At 32.2% G+C, this 25,139-nt stretch overlaps 1 protein-coding gene across 1 annotated transcript; it reads right to left on the minus strand.

Moving 5' to 3' along the window:
- Positions 1 to 2,373: 2,373 nt before the first annotated feature.
- On the minus strand, positions 2,374 to 16,017 carry D-CDES (D-cysteine desulfhydrase). Its single transcript, XM_016327948.3, has 11 exons — positions 15,958 to 16,017; positions 12,300 to 12,639; positions 12,131 to 12,196; positions 11,800 to 11,994; positions 11,001 to 11,111; positions 10,100 to 10,191; positions 9,017 to 9,109; positions 8,637 to 8,694; positions 8,444 to 8,557; positions 7,866 to 7,963; positions 2,374 to 2,806 (listed from the first exon to the last, which is right to left on the minus strand). The coding sequence occupies exons 2-11, from the start codon at positions 12,534 to 12,536 to the stop codon at positions 2,602 to 2,604; spliced, it is 1,269 nt and encodes a 422-aa protein (XP_016183434.1). The 5' UTR covers positions 12,537 to 12,639; positions 15,958 to 16,017; the 3' UTR covers positions 2,374 to 2,601.
- Between the last annotated feature and the right edge of the window lie 9,122 nt (positions 16,018 to 25,139).

Consider the following 25,139-nt stretch of genomic DNA (forward strand, 5'->3'; position numbering starts at 1 on the left):
TAAATATTAAAAATGACTATATTTTGTAGAATTAAATTAAATATGTGTAAACTAAAGTTAAATTTGGAAGGTGTTTTGTTTAAAATAATTTGTAGTACAAAAGATTTGGATGTTAAAGTTTTACAAAGTGACATTTTTATTTGGTAGTTTGATTTTTGTATTTGTTTTAGTGGATGGATTTAGTCTTCTTATGTGGCGCTCGTCCTCCTTTTTCTTTATTGGTTATTGTTAGAATTGTTGCTTTTTTCTTTCTGTCGAGGTTCTTGTGAAGGCATGCTCTTTATGAATTGTTGAGTTGTATGCACTTTCTATTATGTTGTTTGTTCCATCTTTGTATATATGTTTTTCTTCCGAAGATGTGTCTTGAATTTGTATGGTTTTCTTTCTTCTTAATCTCTTGATGTACTTTTCCAATGACATCTACAATAAAAAGAACAAAAATGTGTAGATTTTATTTTTAATAAGTTATTTTTAATAAGAATAATTGAAATAGTATAAAATGAAATTACTTGTTAGTATTTTTCTTTAACCCACTCTGTCAGACAATGTCTCAAGTGATGCAAATTCAAAATAATCTTGGAAAATGTTCAAAAACTGGATCTTTAATTTCTTTCGAAACAATTGTGAGTAAAAAGTTTGCTTTCATTATACCTTTAATTGGCCTATACAAATTATTTGTATCTTCTATTTTTAAATTTGTATAGTATAGACTTTTCCTTCCCTGGCGTGTTAGTAAATCATAGTTCATAATTAGTTAAAAAAGAATAATGAATAGCATATTAAAAGAAGTATAATTTTAACGATATTAAAATACAATTATATATAAAGTATTATAAAATAATATAAAAAGTATAAAAAACAAAAATAATTAAAGTATTTTTTCGTAAATTCAATTTAAAAATATAATAAATATGTTTGTTTTGTACCTTTTCATCTAATATAATCTTTTTTAAGCAAAGAGACTCTTCTTCATTTGTGGGTGTTAATGTTTCCCATAGATGAATCACGCGAACTTTGATAAACTAATTGTCTTTTTGTTTGGTAATATTGTCCAAAGAATGATGCTGCATTGAGTAAGTTTGAGATGTGTAGTTTAAAAATAAATTTTTTGTGCTAAATTTGATATCATTTGAAGGAATAGTAATAAGAGACTTATATAAGTAGTTTAAATAGTATGGAATTTGAATATTTGTAACGTAAAATTTATTATGATTAATAATATTATTATTACATTTGTAATATGAATGTTTATTATATTTAATAAGTTATTTATAGAAATTAATAAATTAATTATTGGAGTTATAAATTTATTGTATTGTTTATAACGGTGAGATATAATAAATATATGGATGTGGAATCAATGTCTTTGTAGGTTAGAAATTTGATTACAATTTTTTGTATTTTTTTTTTTTTGCTGATTTGAAAATAATAGTTGATTTGGCAAAAATTGAGTAGTTGGTTCTAATATTTTGTCAAGTAAGCGATGTTGCTGACATGACATTAGTAGAAAGAAAAAGATGTTTTAAAAGTAATGTGAATAAACTTATGTATCTACTTTTATATATTAAGAATAGATAGAAGTAGAAATTATAATGGTGACGAAAAAGACAATGATAATAATGATAATAGTTGGTCTTATTGTAGAAAAAAATTTTGTAGAATTTTAGATTCTCACAAATTACAATAAAAACCCTACAATATTAATTTTTGTTACTATTTAACGATTTTTTTAACAAAAGAATCTTATTGTTTCAAAATAATTTTGTTAGAAACTAAAATATTTTTTTTAATACATAGAATTATAGAAATCGCCTTATGATTAAAAAAAAGTAGATAAAAACCGAATATAGTATTTACTCTCTTCCACCATAAACATTTCCTACTTTTTATAGAGGGGAAAGGGCTTGTTATAGAAATAGACGGAGAGCATTATAGAATCTTTCTCTCTCGGGGGAAGGTACTGTATTTTATTTTAAAAAAAGGGTATGTTTAGGAAATAGAGGGGTGCAAGAGTGTAATACTTGAGGATAATGATCTAAATGATCTATAAAACATTCTATATCAATTGAGCCTTGAAAAATGAAATACCTTGAATTAGTCTCTAAAATATATAATAGTAAATTAAATTGATTTTTCTATTTGATGATAACATATTTTAAAATAATTTATACTATAAATCATTTAACTAACGAAAAGATTAATCTAACATAATTATAACTTTAAAAAACTACTTTAAAATATCTTATCTTTTGAGAACTTGAGCTTAATCTTTTAAGAACTATTTTGAATATTAATCTTTAATATTGTCATGTATTAAGGAGGGGATGGGAATGTAATCCTGAAGATCAAATTAGTCCCCAAATCTGCTGAATGTTACAAACAAAACAGAAACAATACATTGCTATATTGAGGCATTTAAGTGATACATTCCAAACTCCAATCTAAAGAACAGCACCCATGATTACAAGAATCATGATCATTGGTAACATTGACACTGTTTTGGAGAACGTTATTATATCGTACGGCAGCTTTCAGCGTGCGCAATACAGTTATTACAAAACAATAATGAAAGCAATCCTAGTCTTTCTAATTTTCCTTTTTCTAAAACATTTTCCCAATACCATCCTGCCTAGGAACAGATTCAGCAACATCCATTCGACGCCAATTGCCCACCAAAGAAGCCATCTGATCGACCTTGTCGTACAATCCAAGGAGGCCGCCTGTGTGAATGAAGAGGATCTTCCTCCCTTCCCATTTCTTTGAATTTTCAGACATATCTTTCAGCAATCCATATGCAGCCTTCCCACTGAAAGTGTTACAAGTCACAACAACCAAATAAGAAGTTTTAAGTAAAATATGCAACATTGAATGTATGTTATCTGACTAGGTTTACATTTCTGTTTAGATTTTTATTTTCTCCATATGTTTGGAATTTGTACTACTGATATTAAGGTACAGGCCAAGGAAATAAGAAATGAAGTGTTGAATAAATAGCAGCAAACTTGGTACCTTGAACATTCATGTTTTGTAACAAGCTAAAACCTTTCATTCCTCCCCTTTGTTTGTGAGTTGAGATTTTGAAGGGGAGGAGATGAAAAGGTTTGTAGTGTAAAAGTTCAAACTTTAACACTACATATCTAACCTTGTTCTCCCTTTCCCTCCAAAACTCTAACTCACAACTAAACCCTAAATGAATTCGTGAATGGTCTCGTGAGCATTATAGTGAAAATGGATTTTAATAACTAGCACCTTACCGGGCACTCCGTGTCGCAATAACTCAATAAATACAAAAACGGTTTTCTTAAGTTCAGTGGTTAAAAGTATGCATAAGGAACTTCTAAGAACCAAGTTCGACCTTGCCCCAATAACCATTTTGGAATCATCTATTATATATTACTAATTTTAAGGCCAAAATGTGCCACATGTCACTCTCTCATTGCAATTGAAATCAAATCTTTTTCTTCAAAATTAAAAAACTCTCCCCTCTTCTCTCTTCCTTTCTCTATCTCTCTCATTCCTTCACTCACTCTATCTCTCTTATATATCATTATCATTATTAATGACTAATTACGAATTTGACAATCAAAATATACAATATAACATTCTCTAATTGTATTTAAATTAAATTAAAATACTAAAATTGAAATATAGCTATATTTTATATTATATTTATATATTACTAACTAATTTAATAACTAAAATGTGTCATACGACACTCTCTTATTAAAATTTAGAGAAAATATTTTCCTCTAAAATTAGTAAACATCCTTCTTATATTTTCTTATCTACCTCTCTTTTTTTCTATTTCTCTCTATCCTTCCTACTCTATATATAATTTATAATTCATATTTTATATTAGTAATTTGACAAATCAAAATTTGTCACTAGATATTTTCATTATAATTAAAATAAAAAATTTTCTTAACTTCCAAAATTAACAAACTCCTTCTCTCATTCTTCTTCTTTATCTTTCTCTCTCTTTTCTCTCATTCTCTATTTTTTTCTACTTTTATGTTCTACAAAAAATAAAATTAACAACATAATATAATTTAAATAAAAAATATTATTATATACATATATTTTATTTAAATTTAAATTTTTACTGCTTATCTTTTTAATATATGTTTTTACTTTTTTCTTTTAAATATTTATTACATATAATTTTAAAAAAAATACAAATGTTGTGATTAAAAGTTAGAATCAAGATTCAATTGTTTTAAAAAAATGAGTTAATTTTATAACTATAAATATAAATTTTTTTTATATTAATATCTAATTATATTTTTATATATATAGAAAAAATATTATTTTTAAATAGCAAGTATAAAAATTAATTATTTCTATTTGTGCAACAAACTTAATACCTAATCAAATATAAAAATATACACGTTAAATTCTTTTAAATTTTAGATAACGAATGTTAAAATTAAGTAAAAAAATTAAACTCTTTCATTTGAAAATAATAACTAAAAAATTTATTATTTAATTTTGTTTAAGATTCTGGTCTTTTTAGCCGACGAGAACTTTTCTCCCTTAATACCATTTTATAAAAATAGTTTAATATTATAAATTTTTCGTGTCATAATCTATAATACCAGAACTTACGTAATTTTAAAAGACTTATATTCCCGTAATAATATTACGGGTAAAAATACTAGTTTTTATAAAATTGTGAGACCAAAAGAGAGCAAATATGAGAAGGGAGCCTTTCCGACGGATAAAGACATCTAAAACGTTTTTTTTTTTTAAATATTTTTTAATAATTAAAATTTAACACATAATAGATTAAATTGTATTATTTTTGTTAAAATTAGGCCAGACAAATTAATTTGACCGAAAAATGGTAAATTAAATTTTGAATTAGTCTAAATTAATATTATTTTTTATAAAAAATAACTACAATACCCTTATTATAGAAAATGACTAAAATACTCTTATTATATATATTAATTTTGAGAATCCTAAATTATAACCCTTTTCTTCTCTGTCGTCATATGATAAGGATTTAGAATTTTCAATATATATATATATATATGGGTATTTTAGTTTTTTTATAATAGAGATATTGTAGTCATTTTTTATAAAAAATATTAATTTATACTTGTTCAAAATTTAATTTATTAATTTTTTGGCTAAACTGATTTGTTCGATCTAATTTCAATAAAAAAAACACGGTTTAATTGATTATATGTGTTAAATTTTAATTTTTCAAAAATATCTTTTAAAAAAAGACGTTTTTGACATCTTTATCCAAGTGGCTCCCATATGAGAAACACTAATAATTATTCCAATCCTCACAATAATAAGTATAAATATCTTTTTTTTTAAAAAAAATAGGTTGATGATTTTAATTTGTAAAACATCTTATAAGCATAAGCAACATTTTGAAGCTTATTATAGAGAGAAGCTGATTATTTCAAAATGATTAATTTTCATATGATCAATTATATAAAATATGTTGAATTCAGAACAGCTTATGAAAACAAACAAATTTTTGTACAATGGTGGCAATCATTTTTAAATCTAGGATCTCAGACATACCACCCAAAGTTCTCATCCTAATAAGTTTATGAAAACTAATCTAATCCAATACCAAACAATTCTTTAATATTAAGTATGTTTGGAACCAAAACTTTCTGGAGTTGATTTTATTTGAATTGAATTGTAAATCAAATAACATGTTTGAAATAACTGATAAAATAAGAATTCAATTGATTTGGAAATCATTTTTTATGTTTGAATTGTAAACTAATGAGAATTGAATTGGGGGAGGGTAAGATTTTACAGTGTAATCCGTTACTCTCTAATTATATATTTGTATCACACAATCTTCCGCCACTGATTAAGTGCCACTGGACACCGCCAGACTGTCACCCACCACACGGGGTAGCCCAAGGCAGTTGGGCATGTAACCTGGTGTCTGGTGTCGATAAGGCTCCCTTTTCAAACCCTTCTCTTTAATATCAAAAAGGGTAAAATTGACTTTTTACATTTTAAAAATACCACATCAATTCAATCTATCTATTTTCTATTTATAATATATAAAAACTGATACCAACCATCTCTACAATGAGTTTAAGTCATCTTTTCTTTGCTAATGATACCACATCAGCAATTCTAATGACTTGGCAAAAAATGAAAATCAACCAATCACTATTTAGTAAAATGTTTTAAAAAAATTAAAACAAAAAACTCTTATTTATTATTATTCAATTGAAACATCAAGTACTAATTAAATGCAATAAACATACATTAAAAGTGTCATAATAATAATAATTATAAAAAATTTCAGTTACAAATATTCAAATTCTACAACTTATACATATTAAGACTCTTATTACTCTTCATTTCTTAATCTCTCATACTAATTGTTAAAAATTTCTTAAATTTAATATAACATTTTTATATGTTTTTCATTCTCATTCATTTATTTTTTTAATTATTTACAAACAAAAAACTCGTAAGAAAAGACAAAGTGTAGCCATTAATGCAAATCGAAAAATGAAAAAAAAAATGAAAATACAGTTTTGTATACAGATTTTGTTTTTGATATTGGAGTAGCAACTATGTTTTTTCAAAATGTGGGTTGATGGGTGTTATTCTCAAATGTGAAACCGTTTAATTAGATAAACAAAAATCGGACCGTCCGATTTGTGAGAAGTACAGAAATCGGACCGTCCGATTTGTGAGGATACAGAAATCGGACTGAGAGATTTGTGAAATCGGACCAAGGGATTTGTGAGAGAACAAAAATCGGACCGAAGGATTTCTGTTAAAAAAAATTAAAAATTTTGAAGTATAGAAATCGGACCCTCCGATTTGTGTATCTTCCACACTTTTGAAGAACACCAAAAATTACAATGTTAAGGTATATCACCACTTTTACTTCCATATACAAAAAAAAGAGCCGTTTTGTATAACTCTAATATAAATAACCTATGTCTTTTTTAAAAATAAATAAATTCAAAATATATTTATAATATGTTCTCTAAAATATTTTTAATATAACAATTATTAAAATATACTATAAAGTATAAATAATCTATCTCTCCGCGCATTGCGCGGGTCTCACTCTAGTTCTAATAAAATCCTATAAAAAAAATGAGAGGTTTTGAGATTTGATGGAAAGTAAATCCATGGGATTTATAAATTAAATCAATCCTCAGTTTTTATGTACCAAACAAGGAATCAATTCCATTTCCAAAGGATTCCAAAAAGGTATAATTATTCAACAGGATTCGATGATGGTGTTCAACGCTTTTTAACAAGAACCATTCAGTTACTTTTCATAGAAACTAATTTTGATAAATTCATGGTTCATAGACATTTTCATAGTTCTGATGGTGTATAGCTATAATCAGAAGATGGGCTTAAGCCTCCTGAGTCCTATAAGGCTATGATCCCAAATAAAAAATTAACATCGAATTTCAATGGGAATGGATTCTTTCAATTTTTTTTTTCTCGCAATTGTTTTGTAAAGTGTGATCTTTTACCATTCAATATCTTCTCTCACATATTTTCTCTTGGTCCTACTTAACAAGAGTATGGTGAGGAATCACACTTTACAAAACAATTGAGAGAAAAAGAAATTCAGACGATCCATTCCCAATTTCAATATCACTTTCTTCATCACCAATTTGATATGACAGAACCCAGAAATTTCTAGAGGAAGTACAAATATGGCATTCTGGTTGATTGGTTCTACTTATAGAATATTATTTTTCAATCAAACAAATAATGCTTCATTAATTGGGCCAACTACGGGAACAAGGCAGAGAAAACTACTGAGCCTTGATCTACGTACCAAAAAAATGGTCATCGCATTCACTTTAATAAACCCAAATATAGCACTGTTATTATAATACCTGTATACCGGGTCTAGAACAACACCAGTAGCTGCAGCAATTTCTCTTACAAAATTAAGCTCCTCAGAGGTGTTCAATGCATAACCAAGACCCTTGGCCTGTAGATATAATTAAAGTCTAATTGTCAATCGAAAGACCAGTGTGAACATAGATTATCAAGCAAGTATTCCAAATGATAAATCTATGTATTCAGAAAACATGTGCACATTACGAGAAGTCAAGCATGCTTGCTATGTAGATGTCTCATCATTCTTTTCCCCAATAACAAGCAACAACAAATTTAAGATTTTTTTAACAAAAAGGGCAGCCCCGAAAACTAGCATCCCACATTATACATGTAATGTAGAAAGCCTAACCTAAGGCAAGAGTGATGACCGAGTCCACAGCTTGAATCTGTGACCTTAGGTAAAAATGAGACAACTTAACAGTTGCTCCAAGGCTACCGTTCAATTTATTAGAGATATATAGGAGGATTATAGGACTTTAATGTGATTAGAGCACAAGAACAAGCAGCAGCAGCAAGACCAAGGAATAGCATGCATATAGGTCTTTACTTTCTATTTTGCCACAACACTCACGTTTTGTATGTCAACAATATCTCTTGAGTTGACACCAGCATTCAGTCCATCAAGCAAGCCTTGGACAAAGTTGTGGAAGTAATCTGGATCATCGCAGACAGAAAATGCATGTACCTACAGGGAGGAGCACAGAAATGATATATGCTGGTTCCAATAATCTGATTTACTTGAATCTCATAGATGGATGACATACTCTTGCTTTCAATGTACTCAATGATGACCCCAATGATAGACCAGCAATTGTGCCTCCACTGAAAATTATGTTATGAGGTGTTAAATAGAAGAAAAACTTATCTAACCATTGATGATATCTCAATTAAAAATGTACAATGTTACGACTTAAAACTCACTCTCATTTATGAAAGTGAAAACCAATAGAGGACATAAAATTTATCACTAGATCTTGATTTACTACATAACTCATACTTCTTTTCAAGAAAGATAATTTATTTTCGTTTGGTTGCATTATGCATACTAGAATATGCTAATAAAGTAATCTAAAAGAGAATCCATTAAGAAGAAATATATGGAAAGTAACTTAGGAAAACATAAACTGATCAAGTAGACTAGAACCTGCCACAAGCTACAACAATATCATCAAACTTGATATCATTTGCCTCACTTTGAATTTGCTGCTCAATTTCCCGAATTGCCTCTATATATCCCCTAAATCAGAATTAAATCATAATAATGTAAGATAAACTAATAACGTATCTAAATCAAAAATTGTAAAACAATGTCAATGTGGCCCAAAGCTAAAATCCACTTAGACACTCACCAATTTCACAGAAATATGTTATGTACCAAGCAAATTAGAAATTAGGGACCTAACTATAATTGAGTGAACTATAGGCAAGGATGGGATTTGGTAACTAACTTGCCTAGCTGAAAAATGTGCGAGAGAGTGAGCATTATGTTATGTGAGAGTGGTGAGAACTATAAAGGGTTGTGGGAAAGGCCTGGAAAAAGTTGAGATCAGATGGTAGGACTTAGGAAAGAATCAGGTCTCTCGAATACCTAATAATTTTGGTATACCTTCCTTTTACTAAATACTAATAACAAATATTGAGAAATTGGGTGATCTCACCGATATCACTCTGTCTCCCTTGCCCTTGTATCACTGTTTCATTTTTCTACTTAATCTAGATGCCAGTTTCTTACAAAATACCTTTATATTAAAAATAATAGACAAGTAACAATTTATCGGTGTAATAGATATAGAGTTATAGACCATTTAGACAATGGTAAGAGAGCTTTGTTACCTAACGGTTTAAGCATGGACCTCCAAAAATTCCAATAATATTTATCATTATATCATTTTTCAACTATGATCTGAGAAGAGCGAGAGAGAAAGGGGGTTGTGGGGGCGGGGGGAGGGAGGGAAGGAGGGAAAAGGAGGAGGTGATAATGCATTGGCTTTTGGAGACTAAATTCACAACCTACCTAGACATATTAAATCATGAACAGGTAATTTAAGCAAGGGAATTCATTTAAGATACAGTAAACATGGTCAATGTTCAGCGTACAGATGCAGAAAACAAAAAGCAATGCAATATAACTAATATGTTTGGACATTAAAATACATTGAGCTTATTGGGATCAAGGGAATTGTAAAAGGGAAAAAGAAAATTACATTAGTGATTTTGTCTCACTCACCATGTTCCTAAAGAGTTTGATCCACCAACGGGAATAATATATGGCTTTCTCCCTTCCTTTATCAACTTCTCTTTTAGAACATTGGTGAGTGTCTAGGAAACAGTTTGATGGTAAATATTATGTTATTGTTTAGCAATATCTACACTAAAGTATTAAAACACAGTTGACATAAAAAAATGGCACTAAACAGCAAAAAATGTTGCTTCCTAAATAATAAATATGCCAAATCAAATCAACCAGAGAACAGGAAACTATTGTTCATTAATTAATGCCGCATGACCGTAGCAACAATTTGCAGAATGAGAGCAGATAACATGTAAATCAGGGGGAAAAAATCCAGCTAAAACCAAAATTTGGGGAAACACAGAAGCTTACAATAACCAATTATTGCAAAATACATATGGAAATAGAGGAAAAAGATAAAAATTAACACATTCGGCAAGACGTTCTACAGATATATTACAACAATGAAAACCAAGTGTGTGGCACAACATTAGCAGCAACACGTTTGCTGCATTATGGTGGAGAAATATTTCTAGATCATTCTTGTACCAAGTAAGATAGCTGTTGAAGAAATATTTACACCTTTTAGCTTTCTCAATAATGATATTTACTAATTTCAAAGCAAAAATAGCCAATAGCTAAACTTCAAAAGGAAAGCTTTCATACTTCATGGAAGTTGTATTATAAGTTTAAAACTTGGTTTCGAAGTCATTATGTCTGTCTTGGTGCGAACATGAAAAACCATAATATGAATGTCAGCAAACACATGCCAAATTAAGTGAGTTAACATACAAGAAATAAGGGAGGCAGTGAAATATGTTTTAAGAGTAAAGTAGCTTGTGAATGAATTGGTACAACAACTAAGAAAGAACAAAACAAAAACTGAGAGTGTGCTCACCACACTTCCAATTCTTCCATACTCTTCCTTTGATATAAGTTCAACATGTGCTCCTACCAAACGCTCAACCAGGAGATTGCCTACCAATCCTGGGTCTTGGTCGACAAGGGCCTGAAATTGACAAGACTTTTTTTTTTCCTTCTTTCTTCTCACTATTAATTTGAAATATCACCATAGTTTTTTTTTTCTCTTTCCTAATTTTATATGATTTCGTAGTTTTAAGTTACAGTCTGAACAGCAACTAAAGCCAATGCTGTTGCAACACTCCACAACAGCATCATAGCAACATCTGCCATCAGCTACATTTCCTTGCAATTTTCTAGAATTGCTAGAAATGCTATGTAACCGCAACTGCAATTTAAACCATTTATGATTTTGTGCATTGGTTTCACCACTTCACCAAATATTCCCATCAATAATAGGAAACAAAATGTAATTAAGGTGAATAAATTAGTGTTTTTTACCATAGAAGATTTAAGCTTGAACAATTCTAATAATAAAAGATATAAGCTAAGTTGATATAATTCTAATAATAAAAGATATAAGCTAACTTGATACTCATTAAAAATCAGGTTAATTCAATAAAATTACCCAAAACATTCGCAAAACTACCTAGCCGACTATTCATTTGGGTAGTTTTGTCGAAGTACCCCTGATCTTTGATAAGTATAAAGTTAGTTTACATGTTTAATAGTTAGAATTGTCAACAAAAATGGTAATTTGTTCAAATAAGGTGCTAGTTTTATAACCAATATTAAAAACAGGAAATTAAATTAAAAAGGAAAATAAATTCTCCAACCTTAGAAGTGCGGAGTATAAGATAACAATCAAGGTTTAAGTATTTGGCCGCCACCGCAGTGGCGCGGCAGTGGTTGCTCTGAATGCCTCCAATCGTGATTATGCAGTCAGCGCCTTGCGACACAGCATCTGCCATCAAGAATTCCAATTTCCTGACCTTGTTTCCACTCAGTTGCATTCCTGAAAGGTCGTCCCGCTATGTATATGCGAAACAACAACAACAACAACAAATCATGAAAGTAAAATTTCGAGAAATGAATCAAAACAGTCTCAGATAAACAGTCATTAGTTAAAAAGCAAGGGTTTCGAAATGAATAGTAATAGCATCTAACCTTGAGCCAGAGTTCGGTATTTGGTGGCAAATTGGGGAGGTTCCATCTGTGAATTGGCGTAGGACGCTGACGAAGATAATAATAACAAAACAGTAAAAGGGGAGAAAACAAAGATGAAGAAAGAATTAAAACAAAGATGTGTTATGATATTATTTGAATATTCAGTTACATGGGCAAGAGAGAAGACATGAGAGGGTAAAGGGTTGAGGTGGGAGGCCCAAGAAGGAGGAGTGTAAGGCTTCTTGGCGAGGAAGTCGAAGGACGACGTTGCCATTTGATGGTGGTGGGACCCACAGTGGATGAAGCTCAACGTGAGTGGCTGTTTGTGAAGGTGAAGACCAAAACGAAGGCTGTGGTTGTGTTGGGAGCAGGAAATGAATCGGCTGCAGCTGGGCATGCACAACATCTCTCTCTTCTCTCACTCCATCAGGGCTCTCGTTTTCTCGTTACTTCATCATTAATACCAATTCATACATAAAATTCTATACCGACCATCAGCGTTCCAACGGCTGCGTTTGTTTACATAGACTGGACCTGAGACAGGTACAATGACACATAAAATTGTATTTGAAAGATGAGACATACACAGAAATAATGGGCTTGTTTGGGTGAGCTTTTAAAAAAAAGATATTTTTTCGAATTATTTTTTTTTAAAAGATCTTATAGAAAAGTAAAAATAATTTTATGTTTGGATATCTCATGTAAAAAGGCTTTTTTATCAATCAATTATGTTTGGGTATAACAATATAAAAGTACTTTTTTGTTTATTTATTACATGAAAAACATATTTTTTTTAGGGAAAAAGATCTTTTAAAAAAAGATGTAAATTACAGCTTCTCAAAAAAGATCTTTTTCTGGTTTTACTAGTGCTTTTACTTTTACTACTAGAAATTTGCCAAACACGTTAAAAAATAAAAAAAGATCTTTTTTTAACAAAATAATGGCGCCCAAACATGCACAATATGTCTAGAGATATGGATAGAGATAATATATACATTGAATTAGTGTATTTTGTGTTTATTCTTATAGAAAGGATATGAAGACATTAACAACAGACACAACTTATTTTTTATTTTTTCTTTCATTATTCTTGTTAATTTTTCATAATTATATTTTTTATTGTTATATTTTTCATCTCAAATTTTTTAAATGAAAAAAATGAGAATAAATTGAATTTTCATCATTTGTTCTAGTTTATCATCAAACAAAATACAAGAACACAAAATTTTGTGTCTCTGTCCATGAGTGTCTTGTCCTGTCCTGTTTTCAGTGCCTTGTCCTGTCCTGTTCTTAGAAACAAACGCATAAGTACCTCCTGCATAAGTCTTTTTATAATTAAGTGCGAGTAACTTCCCCATAATAGTCCCTGAGATTCGGGTTGTTACCCAATGTAATTCCTGAGATTTCAATTGCACCATTGTAATCCTTCAGATACGACTCCGGACACCATAATAGTCCCTGAACAGTTTTTCGGTGATGAGTCATGACCGACAATCTGATGTGTCATTAAGTTGCCACGTTGGAGAGCCAAAACGTTGGCATTTTGGGTTGGCGCCCCAATTTAGTAAAAACGTCGTCGTTTGACTCAAAATAAAAATATGAAACGGGTTTGATAAAAAACACACCCTTCCTTCACTTGTCTTCTCCACTTCCACCCTCTGTCTTCTTTTCTTCTTATTGTTCATCCTCTCTTCATAAATGCCACTACCTTAGGGTTCTATTGGTGAGGTTGAAATTCTTGCACTCAAAAGACATCAAAATCAAGTTTCACTTCATCGTTGGTTTCCTCTTGCGTTAGAAACAAGATGTTCTGCCATTTGTAAAGGTAAATTTTTTTATTCTTTTTTTGCAATGCATGATGGTTTTTGTATATGCTTGTGTTGTAAGTGTGGTTGAAATTATGGTTTTTTTTTCCTATTACTATGGTTCTATGGTTTGATTAGGTTGGGATTTCATGAGATGTTCTGTTTGATTGTGGTCATGCTCTATAGTGATAAAGGATATACAAAGAGAGGTTGTAAGAAGAAGAGAGCTTGTGATGCTCCTACGGTTGCTGCAGCTGCTGCAGTTGCTGCTACTGCTGCTGAGGCTGATAAGAAGAAGAAAAATGAAGGAGGTACGCCTGTATCTGAGCAGCAACTTCAGCAGCCTCAAGATGATGGTGACTAACGTGATGGAGAAGACAATCCTCTTGTGCAGTCTACTGAGATTGCACCTTCCACTTCTGATGCACAACCTGTAGAGATAGATATATCTCAGCCAACTGCTTCTGATGTAGAAGATTCTCAAAAGTTAACTACCTATTAATATTTTTTAAATTTTTTGTGATTCAAGTAAATCATAATTTATGTGTAATGTAAATTTTTTCTATCTAAGATCATGGAATAAAAAGGCCTTCAAAATTATCACCAAGGAGAAGATCCTCTCCACTAACAACTTCTGTCCCAGTGAATCCCATGCAGGGTGCTAGTTCAGGAACTACAACAAGACTTGTCAATTACATGAAGTTCATTCCAACTCCAGGATTTAAGGCTCCAAGAAAGAAGAATTGAAGACTTTAGCTTAATATGTATAGGACTTTCTGTGTTGAATTTAATACTTTTTGCTAGACAAAGACTACACAAGAAAAAAACAATCCTTTATATTTTGCTGTAAAGTCCTCCCTTTGGAGGCGACTTTGTTTAACATGCTCATGTTAGTTGGCTGCCCTTTGTGTTATGTGACTAACTGTGTTAAGTTAAACTAATATCTTAATACACTTATCTTTTATATTTGAACCATTATCTTAATACAGTGCTGGCTGGTTTTCAATCACTTATACTGCCTTCGTTAGCATATTACTGTTTTAATTAATTGAGTTATCCAAGTTTAAATTCCATCAACAAACACCATTCAACAGTTTCTAATACCATAATCATGTTATCATTTTTTTACATATTGTTCATTCAATGAATACAGGGTACACACCACCAACTCTTTTAACTCAGGCTTTACAATACAGGATAACAATTAACACAATCAATACAGACACAACTAATACCAACAATTGGTTAACTAATTTTTCATTCTAGATATCTTCTTCTAATCTCCCAAGCCTCCAATCAAAGTTCATCTTCACTTCATGATTATCTCCATAAGATTCTGGTTTCTCAACTGGTTCATCCTGCCCAATATCTGCCCACACCATCTATTTTCACTTGTCTGTAATCAAGCAAACATATAACATGCTCAAGCTTCAGGGAAGAAGAACAAGAGAAGAACAGTCAGGTAGGTAGGAGCAATCATAAAAACACAAGTAATACTGATAACTCACATTATAATTGGGACAACCAAAAAATGGTTTATTTGGATTTGAATATGTCCCAGACCACCTGAGAACTGGCTGGCAGCCGCAACCGCACCATTCCGGCACCCCGAATCTTCTGCTCCTGCTTTGCGTTCTCGTCCCATGGCCACTGCACAGTGAACTAATAGAGCTTCCAACTCTAGTGCTTCCACCACCCATCATGGATATTCACTTCCAGCTCCAAGAACAATAGCAACAACAAGAATGAGAAAACAACGATGAAGAAGAAGAAGAAATTAACTTACTGAACATTTGGAGATTTAAGGTTAAATATAGAGGGAGGAACCACGTTGGGTATAAATTGAAACTGTGCCAGCTCAACTAGCCGTTGGCACCATCCAACGTGGCAAAATGAGGCCACGTCAGTGTCTTGATGATGACTCATCACCGGAAAACTGTCCAGGAACTATTATGGTGCGCGGAGCCATATCTGGAGGATTACAATGGTGCAATTGGAATCTTAGGGACCACATTGAGTAACGATCCGAATCTCAGAAATCATTATGGGCATTTACTCAATTAAGTGCAACTAAATTGGTGTAAAATTTAACAGAAAAAAAAATGTATGTATATTTTATTATTATTTTTATTATTATTTTACTGTACATAAATTTTTATTGAAGAATATAAAAATTTATTTTTTGTTAGAGAATACAAAATTTTATTAATATAATACACAAATTTTTAAAGCATAATGCACAACATAAATTTATCAATATAGTACAAATATTTTTGCACATAGCATATAAATTTTTAAAACATAATACACAAGTTTTGCACATAACACAAATTTTTACTGCAAATGTATTTTATGAGTTGGGTGAGTCAATGTTCTAATTATGTAATTCTTAAAAAATATCTGAAGTGCAAATCAAAATTTCTGCACTATAAATTAAGATTTTTATACTGTACACCAAAATTTATACGTTACATGAACGAATAATGGTGCATTTAAATTATAAAAGAAGAAAATAAAATTGTGCACTAAATGGAATAGAATAAAACTGGATAGAATTAAGTTATAAAAAGAACTATTGTATTATTTACAACTAAGGACGTCTATATATATACAAATTTATCTAAGACTAAGTCAAAAAACTAACTTTAACTTCAATAAAATTTAATCAACCAAGGAACCACTTTTTGAATTTCTTGATTTTTTATGTTTGTAACTTCATACATTAGTACTTTGTACATTATACGTATTTCATTGGTATAGTATACAAATTTTTACACATAATAAACAAATTTTTAAGATATAAACATACAAATTTTTTGTGCATAAAAATTTTTGTTTAGTTTTTTGAATATTTATAGAAAAGGAAAAAGATGATGAAAAAAAGAGAAGAAATTAAACAACAACATCAAGAAGTCAGCAGCGACTGTAATAATCTGAGTTTTTGGAAATTAAATAATGAGTTATTTATGATTTATTATATTAGTTGAGAATTTTATTTTAAGAAAATTATTTTACTAAAAAATAATTAAATAAAACTTTATGATACTTTGAATTTAAAAATAATTAGGAGTTATATGTAATTTTTATAATAGTTGAAGTTTAAATTAACTAGAATTTTTATATAACCTTTATTATAATTGGATATTTGGTATAATTAAAATTATAATTTTGGTAATTGAAAAATAAAAAAGAATTGTATAGTTTAATTTAAGTAACTTCTATTATAAATAAGTTATGACTTATCATTAATTTGAAGTGAATAAGTTATGACTTATTTATTAATTTGAATTCTTTATTTTTAGAAACTAATTTATTAAGAGAAATTAAATTAGTTTTATGAATATTTGGAGTTAAGCTAATTAATATTCTTGTATAATTTTATTATAATTAATTATTTTATATAATTTGAAATTAAAGTTATGATGATAGAAAAATAATAAAAGGTTATGTGATTTAATTAGATAATTGATAAATTATACTATATAGAATGTGATTAATATGTTTATTTTATAATTTAAAATAGAAATAATTATTTGAACTCAGCAATATATTAATAAATAGTGTTCTAAAATATTTTTAATGATGTATATTTAATTTTAAAATTATTATTTTGACTTCTAATTTTATTAAAATATCTGTCCTATCTTTATTCCTTTATAAAATCCCTAATTTCTAACCCTAAATTTTCAAATTGAAAACCCTAAACCCCCTCACCTTCGCATAACACGCACAACCTTCACTACACACAACCCCACAGTAGAGAAGAAGAAAGAAAGAGAGGGAAGAGGTCACCAGCGGTATAGGGGAAACTGCCGCCGCTTGCTGGGCCGTTGCTATCACCGAGAGAGGAAGGTGATGCAAAAGAGGGAGATCGAAGAGAGAAACAGCTTGAGAGGGAGAAAGAGTTGAGACTGTGATGGAGAAGGATGAATCCGTCGTTGTCAAGCCAGATTGCCACCGCCCTGCACTCCATCGCCATCACCGTGGAGACCACCACTGCTGCCACATCTCTTCGCCGTCGATGGAAGTCGTCGTTGTCGCCGAGCCGCTACATCGCCAGACGTCATCGTTGGAGGATCGAAAGGAGAGGCTCGCAGTTCTACCTCTAAATTTGATTTTTGGAATCTGACAAGAACGCCACTGCTGCTACTAGAGCTGTTGTTGTTGTTGATCTGGCCTTGCTCTGGCTCTATTCTGAACCATTACCGCCGTTGTTTGGCTGATGCTGAGGCCTTCCACCATCACTGGAGATGCCCAGAACCACCATAGTTGCTGCCAAGAGAACAGAACGCGTGCTTGAACTGTTAACGGAGCTATCGTATTTGATGGTTTCTGCAATATTCAACATTAAGGTAGGAGATTTATTTTAAATTTATTCGTTTTAATTTATGAATGCCATTGGAGTCTAGTGAGTAACTGCAAATAATTTATAAATATTTTGTATGACTAATTTATAAACCATAAAACACCAGCAAGTACACTGGATCATATCAAGTAATACCTCAGGTGAGTGAGGGTTAATCCCACGAGAATTAATGGATTAAGTAAACAATGATCAATCAACTATTCTAGTCAGACAATCAAGAATAAGTGTTTCAATAATAAATAGCATGAAAACAGAAAATTTAACAAAAGCAAACAAAGATTGGTTGAGAAAGTAAGATGATAAAGATAGTTAAGTTGTCAGAGATGTTCACTCCTTAAGAAAACAATCCTTGTGTCTATTTAGATGAGGTATGCAAAGATTAATCATGACAAATCATAAATAATCAAATTCTAATTCCCTGGCAATGTAATTTCTCTTTAACTTAATTAATAGCTAATTCCTTAGTCAATTACTTAAGAAAAAGAGGTTAAGCACAATTCTGATTCAACTTCAAGTAAGATTCAAAAATAGTCCTTAGGTTGAATTATATGTCACGTATTCAAGCTAGTCCCAACAATTGAAACTCAAAAGTGTCGCACACTCTTTGAACCTATTCCTAATGTAATAAAAAAGTAGTGTGAAAGAGTTTTCAAGCTAATTCAAATATCAATTTTTTCCAAAATAATATTTAGAATCCAAGACGGAGTAGAATGTTTTTCAACAATTCTAAATCTTTAGGGATGAAGAACGAAAATTCAATCATGAATTAAATCAAATCATAAACCTCATATAAAATAGAACATTTAGATTAATAATCCATCAAAGGATTAACAGAGCTCCTAACCTTAACCAAGGAGATTAGTGACTCATGCTTCAAAAACAAGGTATGAAAAACGGCAAAGAGTCTGATCGTCAGAATAAGTGTTTTTAGGACCTTTTTATACTAAAGAAAACAAAACCTAATTATTAAATTCAAACTTAAATTCTAAAACAAAACAAATCAAAATCTAATCTTCTGCATTAAATCTTTAGCTTTGTATCTTTTCTTCAAGGCTTTAGTGGTTCCAAATTGTATTCTGAATGGGCTTGTGAAGGTTGCAAACAAGGCTTGTGGAGGTTGGGCCATAATTCACATGAAACACCATGCTTCAAATGTAGAATACCATGCTTTGCATGCATAATCCTAAGCTTTCCTAGAGCATGCTTCCTTGGCGTGGAACGCCAACTTTGGGTGTGTAGAACACCAAGCTTTACTCATTGGCATGTGGCACGCCATGTGTGACATTAAACGCCCATTCCCTTAGTTCCTAGAACTCAAAATGGGATCTTTAAAATAGTCTTCTGAAAACTTGGCCCCGCGTGTAACGCCGGACTTTGGCGTGCAAAACTCCACTCAATAAGCAAGGGTGATCTTGGCATGCAACACGCCCAAGTGTGGCGTGCAACGCCCCTTGAAAAGTTGCTCATTAAAGCCTTGAAGGCATGTGGGTTTGACATGTTCGTTCTCTTGTGGCGTGTGGAACGCCCACTATTCACGTGTATCATGCATAGGCATGAGGCATGCGTACGCATGACAATGCGAAAATTTTCACTTGCGCATACGGATGAGTCCTCAATCTGCCAGGTTTTCCGCGTACGAATGCACCATGCGTACGCATGAATCCTCAATTTCCCATGTCTTGCGTGTATGCATGTAGCATGTGTACTGGTGCGGAATTTATGACCCACGAACTAACTGGCAAGTGCACCAGGTCGTACCAAGTAGTACCTCAGGTGAATGAGGGTCGATCCCACGAGGATTGATGGATTAAGCAACAATGGTTAAGTGATTTACTTAGTTAGACAAACAAAAAATGGTGTTTTGAAAGTTCAATTGCATTAAATAGTAATTCAGAAAATCAGAAGCAAGCAATAAACAAGTTGTGAATAATATATGGAGAAACAGTTAAGGCTTCAGAGATATCTATCTTTCGGATTGACTTTTCTTACTAACTATCTTAATCATGCAAGATTCAATTCATGGCAAACTATATGTGACTAAACCCTAATTTCTTAGACCTTTTTAGTCTCCTCTAACCTTCATCAACCGTAATTCCTTGGTCACTTAATTCCAATTAGAGGGTGAAGTTCAATTCTAGTTTATATACCACAGAAACCCTAATTACCCAAATATAAGAGGATTAGATGTCACGTATCCCGTTAAGTCCAAATAATTAGAAGTTTAGGAAAAATTGTTTTCAATCTGTTGTTCAAGTAAAGAGCTTTTCCAAGTTATACAAGAACTCAAGTAGAACCAAGGACATACTTCCATTCCACTCAGATTTCTAAAATAAAGAACGAAAATAATTCTTGAATTATAAATCAGTACATGAATTAAAATAGAAAAGTAATATTATCAATCCATACAATAGACAGAGCTTCTAACCTTAACAGTGGAGGTTTAGTTGCTCATGGTTCAGAGAGAAAACTAGGATTCAGGTAAACTGTAAATTGCGGAATGAGGTAAGAGAAGAGAAGAGCCCGAAGGGCTGATTCTTTTCTCATTTATATCTAATGCTAATTAATGTAAATTATATTTTCTAAAACTAAATAATATCTTTTCCTATTTTAAAATAAAATAAAATTTAATCAAGATTAATGTAACTCTGCGTGCAGCCTTGTCTTGAATGAATGGGGGACCACCTTATTTGTAAAGGTTGGCGCCAAACTTGGAGGATCCAACTTTGGCTTTAACCTAATCGAAAGCTTCTCTTTGGGGTGTCCTTGCTGGTGCCAAACTTGAGTAAACTCAAGTTTGGCGTTGAATGATACGTGAAGCATTCCTCAAGTTCTCTTGGTTGGCGCCAAACTTGAGATTTCTCAAGTTTGGCGTCAAGTTACCCGCATGCACTCCTTGGAAACTCATTGCTGGCGCCAAACTTGAGGTTTCTCAAGTTTGGCTTCAGCAAGCCAGCATGCATTCTCCAATTCTTCTTAGCTGGTGCCAAACTTGAGGTATCTCAAGTTTGGCTTCAGCAAGCCAGCATGCATTCTTCTTGAAAACTTGTGTGTGGCGCCAAACTTGAAGTATCTCAAGTTTGGTGCCATGAAGGCCAAACGAAATGGAAAAAAGGGTATACTATTAGGAAAGCCCTAGAAGTTAGCTTTCCAATGCCGCTGAAATCACATCAATTGGACCTCTATAGCTCAAGTTTTTTCTGTTTGAGTGCAAGGAGGTCGGGGTTGACAACATCATTCGCTTTCTTCCTTTTCTGCTACAAAACTCCATCAAATCCATCCGAATGCTACCTAAAATAAATAGAAATTGCACACAACTCAAGGTAGCATTCATAGTGGCTAAAAGTAACTAAATCTTGATTAAACTTAGTAATTTAAATGCAAATTCACTAGAAAAGGATAGAAAAGATGCTCACGCATCACAACACCAAACTTGAATTATTGCTTGTCCTCATGCAACCAAACTAATATAGGCTTAGGATGTGAATTTGCATGAGAAGTGAGTATTCAATTAAGCTCCTGTCTCTTCTCAAAGTGGGGTTTATACACTGTAATCCTGAATAGTTTTTGGCATCTCACTATCCTTTGAATCAGAGGAATGCCACTGTCATTCGGAATTAGAATCCGGATAATATTTTGAATTCTCTAATCTTTTTACTCGGATTAATCCTTGAACGTAGCAAATTTCCTTTAATTCTCTTTTCTTTGGTGCTTTGCACCCTGAGCCTAGCCGTGACTTTAAATGTTTTGTCTTAAGCTTCACTTGACACAAAAACACCACAAGCACTTAACTGGAGAACTCTCTTGAGGTTCTGATTTTTCTTTCAATTACTCCTAGACAGTGGTGCTCAAAGCCTTTGGCATACTCTGTTAATTGCAATTGATCTCGAGTCTTAGTGTTCTGTCTCAAGGCTTACTTGACACATTCACACCACAAGCATATGACTAGGGAAACAACTCTTTGAGATTTTAATCATGTCTGACCTCCCTAGTCATTGATGCTCAGAGCCTTAGACCTTGCTCTTTAAAAACATTTTTTATATGCTTTTTCTGTTGCTTCAAGGATTAAGCTCTCACTAAATGCAGAGAATTCATAATAGTTCTCTAAATTCCTATTCTTTATACATCAACATCCCTTGATTCAAATTCAAATATACACGGTTCATGTCATGCATTCAGAATCACAAATAATACCACCACATTTAAGTAAATAAGACTACTCTTAAATATAAACTCAATTTCTCATGCAATACATCACTTCTTTTCTTTTCTTTTGAATTCAAGCTCATTGAACGATACATGAGACAACTTTTGAACTAAGAGCAAATAACAGAATTAAAATATCAAATCAAACTAGAACCTAGGAATTGAAATAACAAAGGATCATGCAGAAACTACGTAAAATAGCAGAAAATAGGAATATAACATAATAAGAACGGGAGGAAATATAGAATGAAAGGAACTCAATCACCTCAGTTATCCTAGTGGCCGTCTCATTCTTCAGGCTGTGCTCCTCCATGAAGATGATTCGCCTCCTTTAGTTGCCATTAAAATAAATAGAAAAGCCACAAGTGAAGCGACAACACCAAACTTAAAAGTTTGCTTGTCCTCAAGCAAAGAAAAACTCCAGGTGTAAAAAATTCATTTTAATTGCTCCTATTCCTGTTCTAATCACTTTTCATGACCAAAATATACGAAAAACAAAGGAAAAATAGTAGAAACTTAAACAATACTAATAAAATTAAAAATAAAAAAAATCAAAATAAAAAAAATCAAACTTAAGGATACGAAAACATTGGGTTGCCTCCCGACAAGCGCTTCTTTACCGTCACTAGCTTGACGGTCAAATCCTCTAAGGAGGATGATCATAGGGGCTCAGCTCTTCATGCCTCACTGTGAGCTTCTTTCCTGTGCTTTCATAGATCAACTCTATATGCTCAAGAGACAGGATCCTGTTCACTGTATGAGGCAGGATTGGGCATGTAGTGAATACCACCTTCATTCCTGGGGAGAAGTCTTCAGTGGGAATTTTTTTGTTTCTCCATCCCCTGGGTACTTTCTTCTTTTTGGGAGCCTCCTCCTTGTGAATGATGCATTCCCGACACCAAACTTAGGTTTGATGTCAGAAGAAATTTTATTGATTGTCAACAAAGGAGGTTTGAGCTGTAGATTCTGTTGTGCAATATCAGGAGGTTCTTGAAGGTTTGGATTAATAAGCTCAGTCTGCATGTACCTCTCCTCTTCACCTGCTGAATGCATATCTTTGAAGACATGAAAGACTAGTTGCTCATTATGCACTCTAAGCACTAATTCACCTACTTCTACATCAATTAGAGCTCTCCTAGTGGCTAGGAAAGGTCTTTATAGGATTATAGAGGCATTCTCATCCTCCCCCGTGTCAAGAATCACAAAATCTGCTGGGAGAAAGAACTTACCCACTTTGACCAGAATATTCTCCACTGATCCATATGCAGGCTTTATAGATTTGTCTGCCATATTCTTGTGGGTTGTGCCTATTGGATTTGCAACTTCTTCATCACAGATAAGGGCATTAAATTGATGCTTGCTCCCATATCACATAACGCTTTCTCAAAGGTTGTACCCCCAATGGTGCATGGAATTTGAAAGCTCTCTGGATTTGGCATCTTCCTTGGCAAGTTATTCTAAATGATGGCACTAAATTCCTTAGTCAGGACAACTGTCTCATCTCCCTTTAAAGGCTTCTTTGACAACAGCTCCTTCATGAACTTGACATAGAGAGACATTTGCTCCAAAACCTCAGCAAAAGGAATATTGATTTGCAACTTTCTGAAGACTTCCAAGAACTTTGAAAACTGCTTGTCCTTAGTCTCCTTTTGAAGTCTCTGAGGATATGACAATTTAGGCTTGTACTCAGGCGCCTTAGGCAATGTAGGATGAGTGTCAAGAGAGACTGCGAATGAATTATCTGCATGCCTAGGAGGGGCGTGTTCCACCTCCTCTTTCTTCTTCTCTAGAGCTTCTTTTTCAACTGGCTCCTCATTAACTTGTGCTTCCGTACTTACCACTTGTCTACTTATCAAGGCGATAGCCTTGTATTCTTCTCTTGGATTTGGAATTGTGTTACCAGGAAGGCTATTAGTGTTCCTCTGATCAATTTCATTAACTTTTGTGGCTAATTGACTCATCCCCAAGTTTTTTATTGATGCTTTGGTTTCCTGTATAAAGCTTGCCATTAGTGCTTCCAAATCAGTGTTCTTCTGAGACTGAGGAGTTACTTGCTGAGATGACTGAAACTGATGGTTATTGAAATTGTTCTGATGAAAACTGCCCTGAGAATTATTGTTAAAATTCTACGATCCTTGAGGTTGCTCTCTCCACCCAAAATTTGGGTGATTTCTCCACCCTTGATTATAGATCTTAGAGTATGGATCATTATTGGAGTTTCTAGGAGCATTCCCCATGTAATTGACCTATTCAGAAGAAGTTTGAGTATAACCATAGTTATCACCTTGCATAGAACAACCAGTCAGGTCATAAGGGGCCTCTTGAGGTGCAGTCAGAGTGTTGACAGCTGAAACCTACATCCCACTCAATTGTTGAGTAAGTAAATTCATCTGCTGAGACAAAATTTTGTTCTGAGCAAGAAGAGCATCAAAAGCTTCTACTTTCATGACACCTTTCTTCTGAGGGATCCCAAAGTTCACATGATTCCTGTTAGATAAGTAGAGATATTGGTTGTTAGCAACCAACTCAATAAGCTCAGTAGTCTCCTCTGGTGTCTTCTTCATGTGCAATGAACCACCTGCAGAATTATCTAAACACATTTTAGACATTTCACATAAGCCCTCATAAAAGATAT

This window comes from Arachis ipaensis, chromosome B2 (assembly GCF_059453495.1).
Source record: "Arachis ipaensis isolate K30076 ecotype BB chromosome B2, ASM5945349v1, whole genome shotgun sequence".
NCBI classification, from domain to species: Eukaryota; Viridiplantae; Streptophyta; class Magnoliopsida; order Fabales; family Fabaceae; genus Arachis; species Arachis ipaensis.

What these genes read in the sequence shown, in the direction of transcription:
- D-CDES (XM_016327948.3), bottom strand. Translation starts at nt 12,536, where the DNA reads ATGTTGTGCATGCCCAGCTGCAGCCGATTCATTTCCTGCTCCCAACAC. An exon ending in ATTGTTGTAGCTTGTGGCAG is followed by an intron (nt 8,695 to 9,016) that starts GTTCTAGTCTAC and finishes CATAATTTTCAG; the next exon opens with TGGAGGCACAATTGCTGGTC. An exon ending in ATATTGTTGACATACAAAAC is followed by an intron (nt 7,964 to 8,443) that starts GTGAGTGTTGTG and finishes TTATATCTACAG; the next exon opens with GCCAAGGGTCTTGGTTATGC.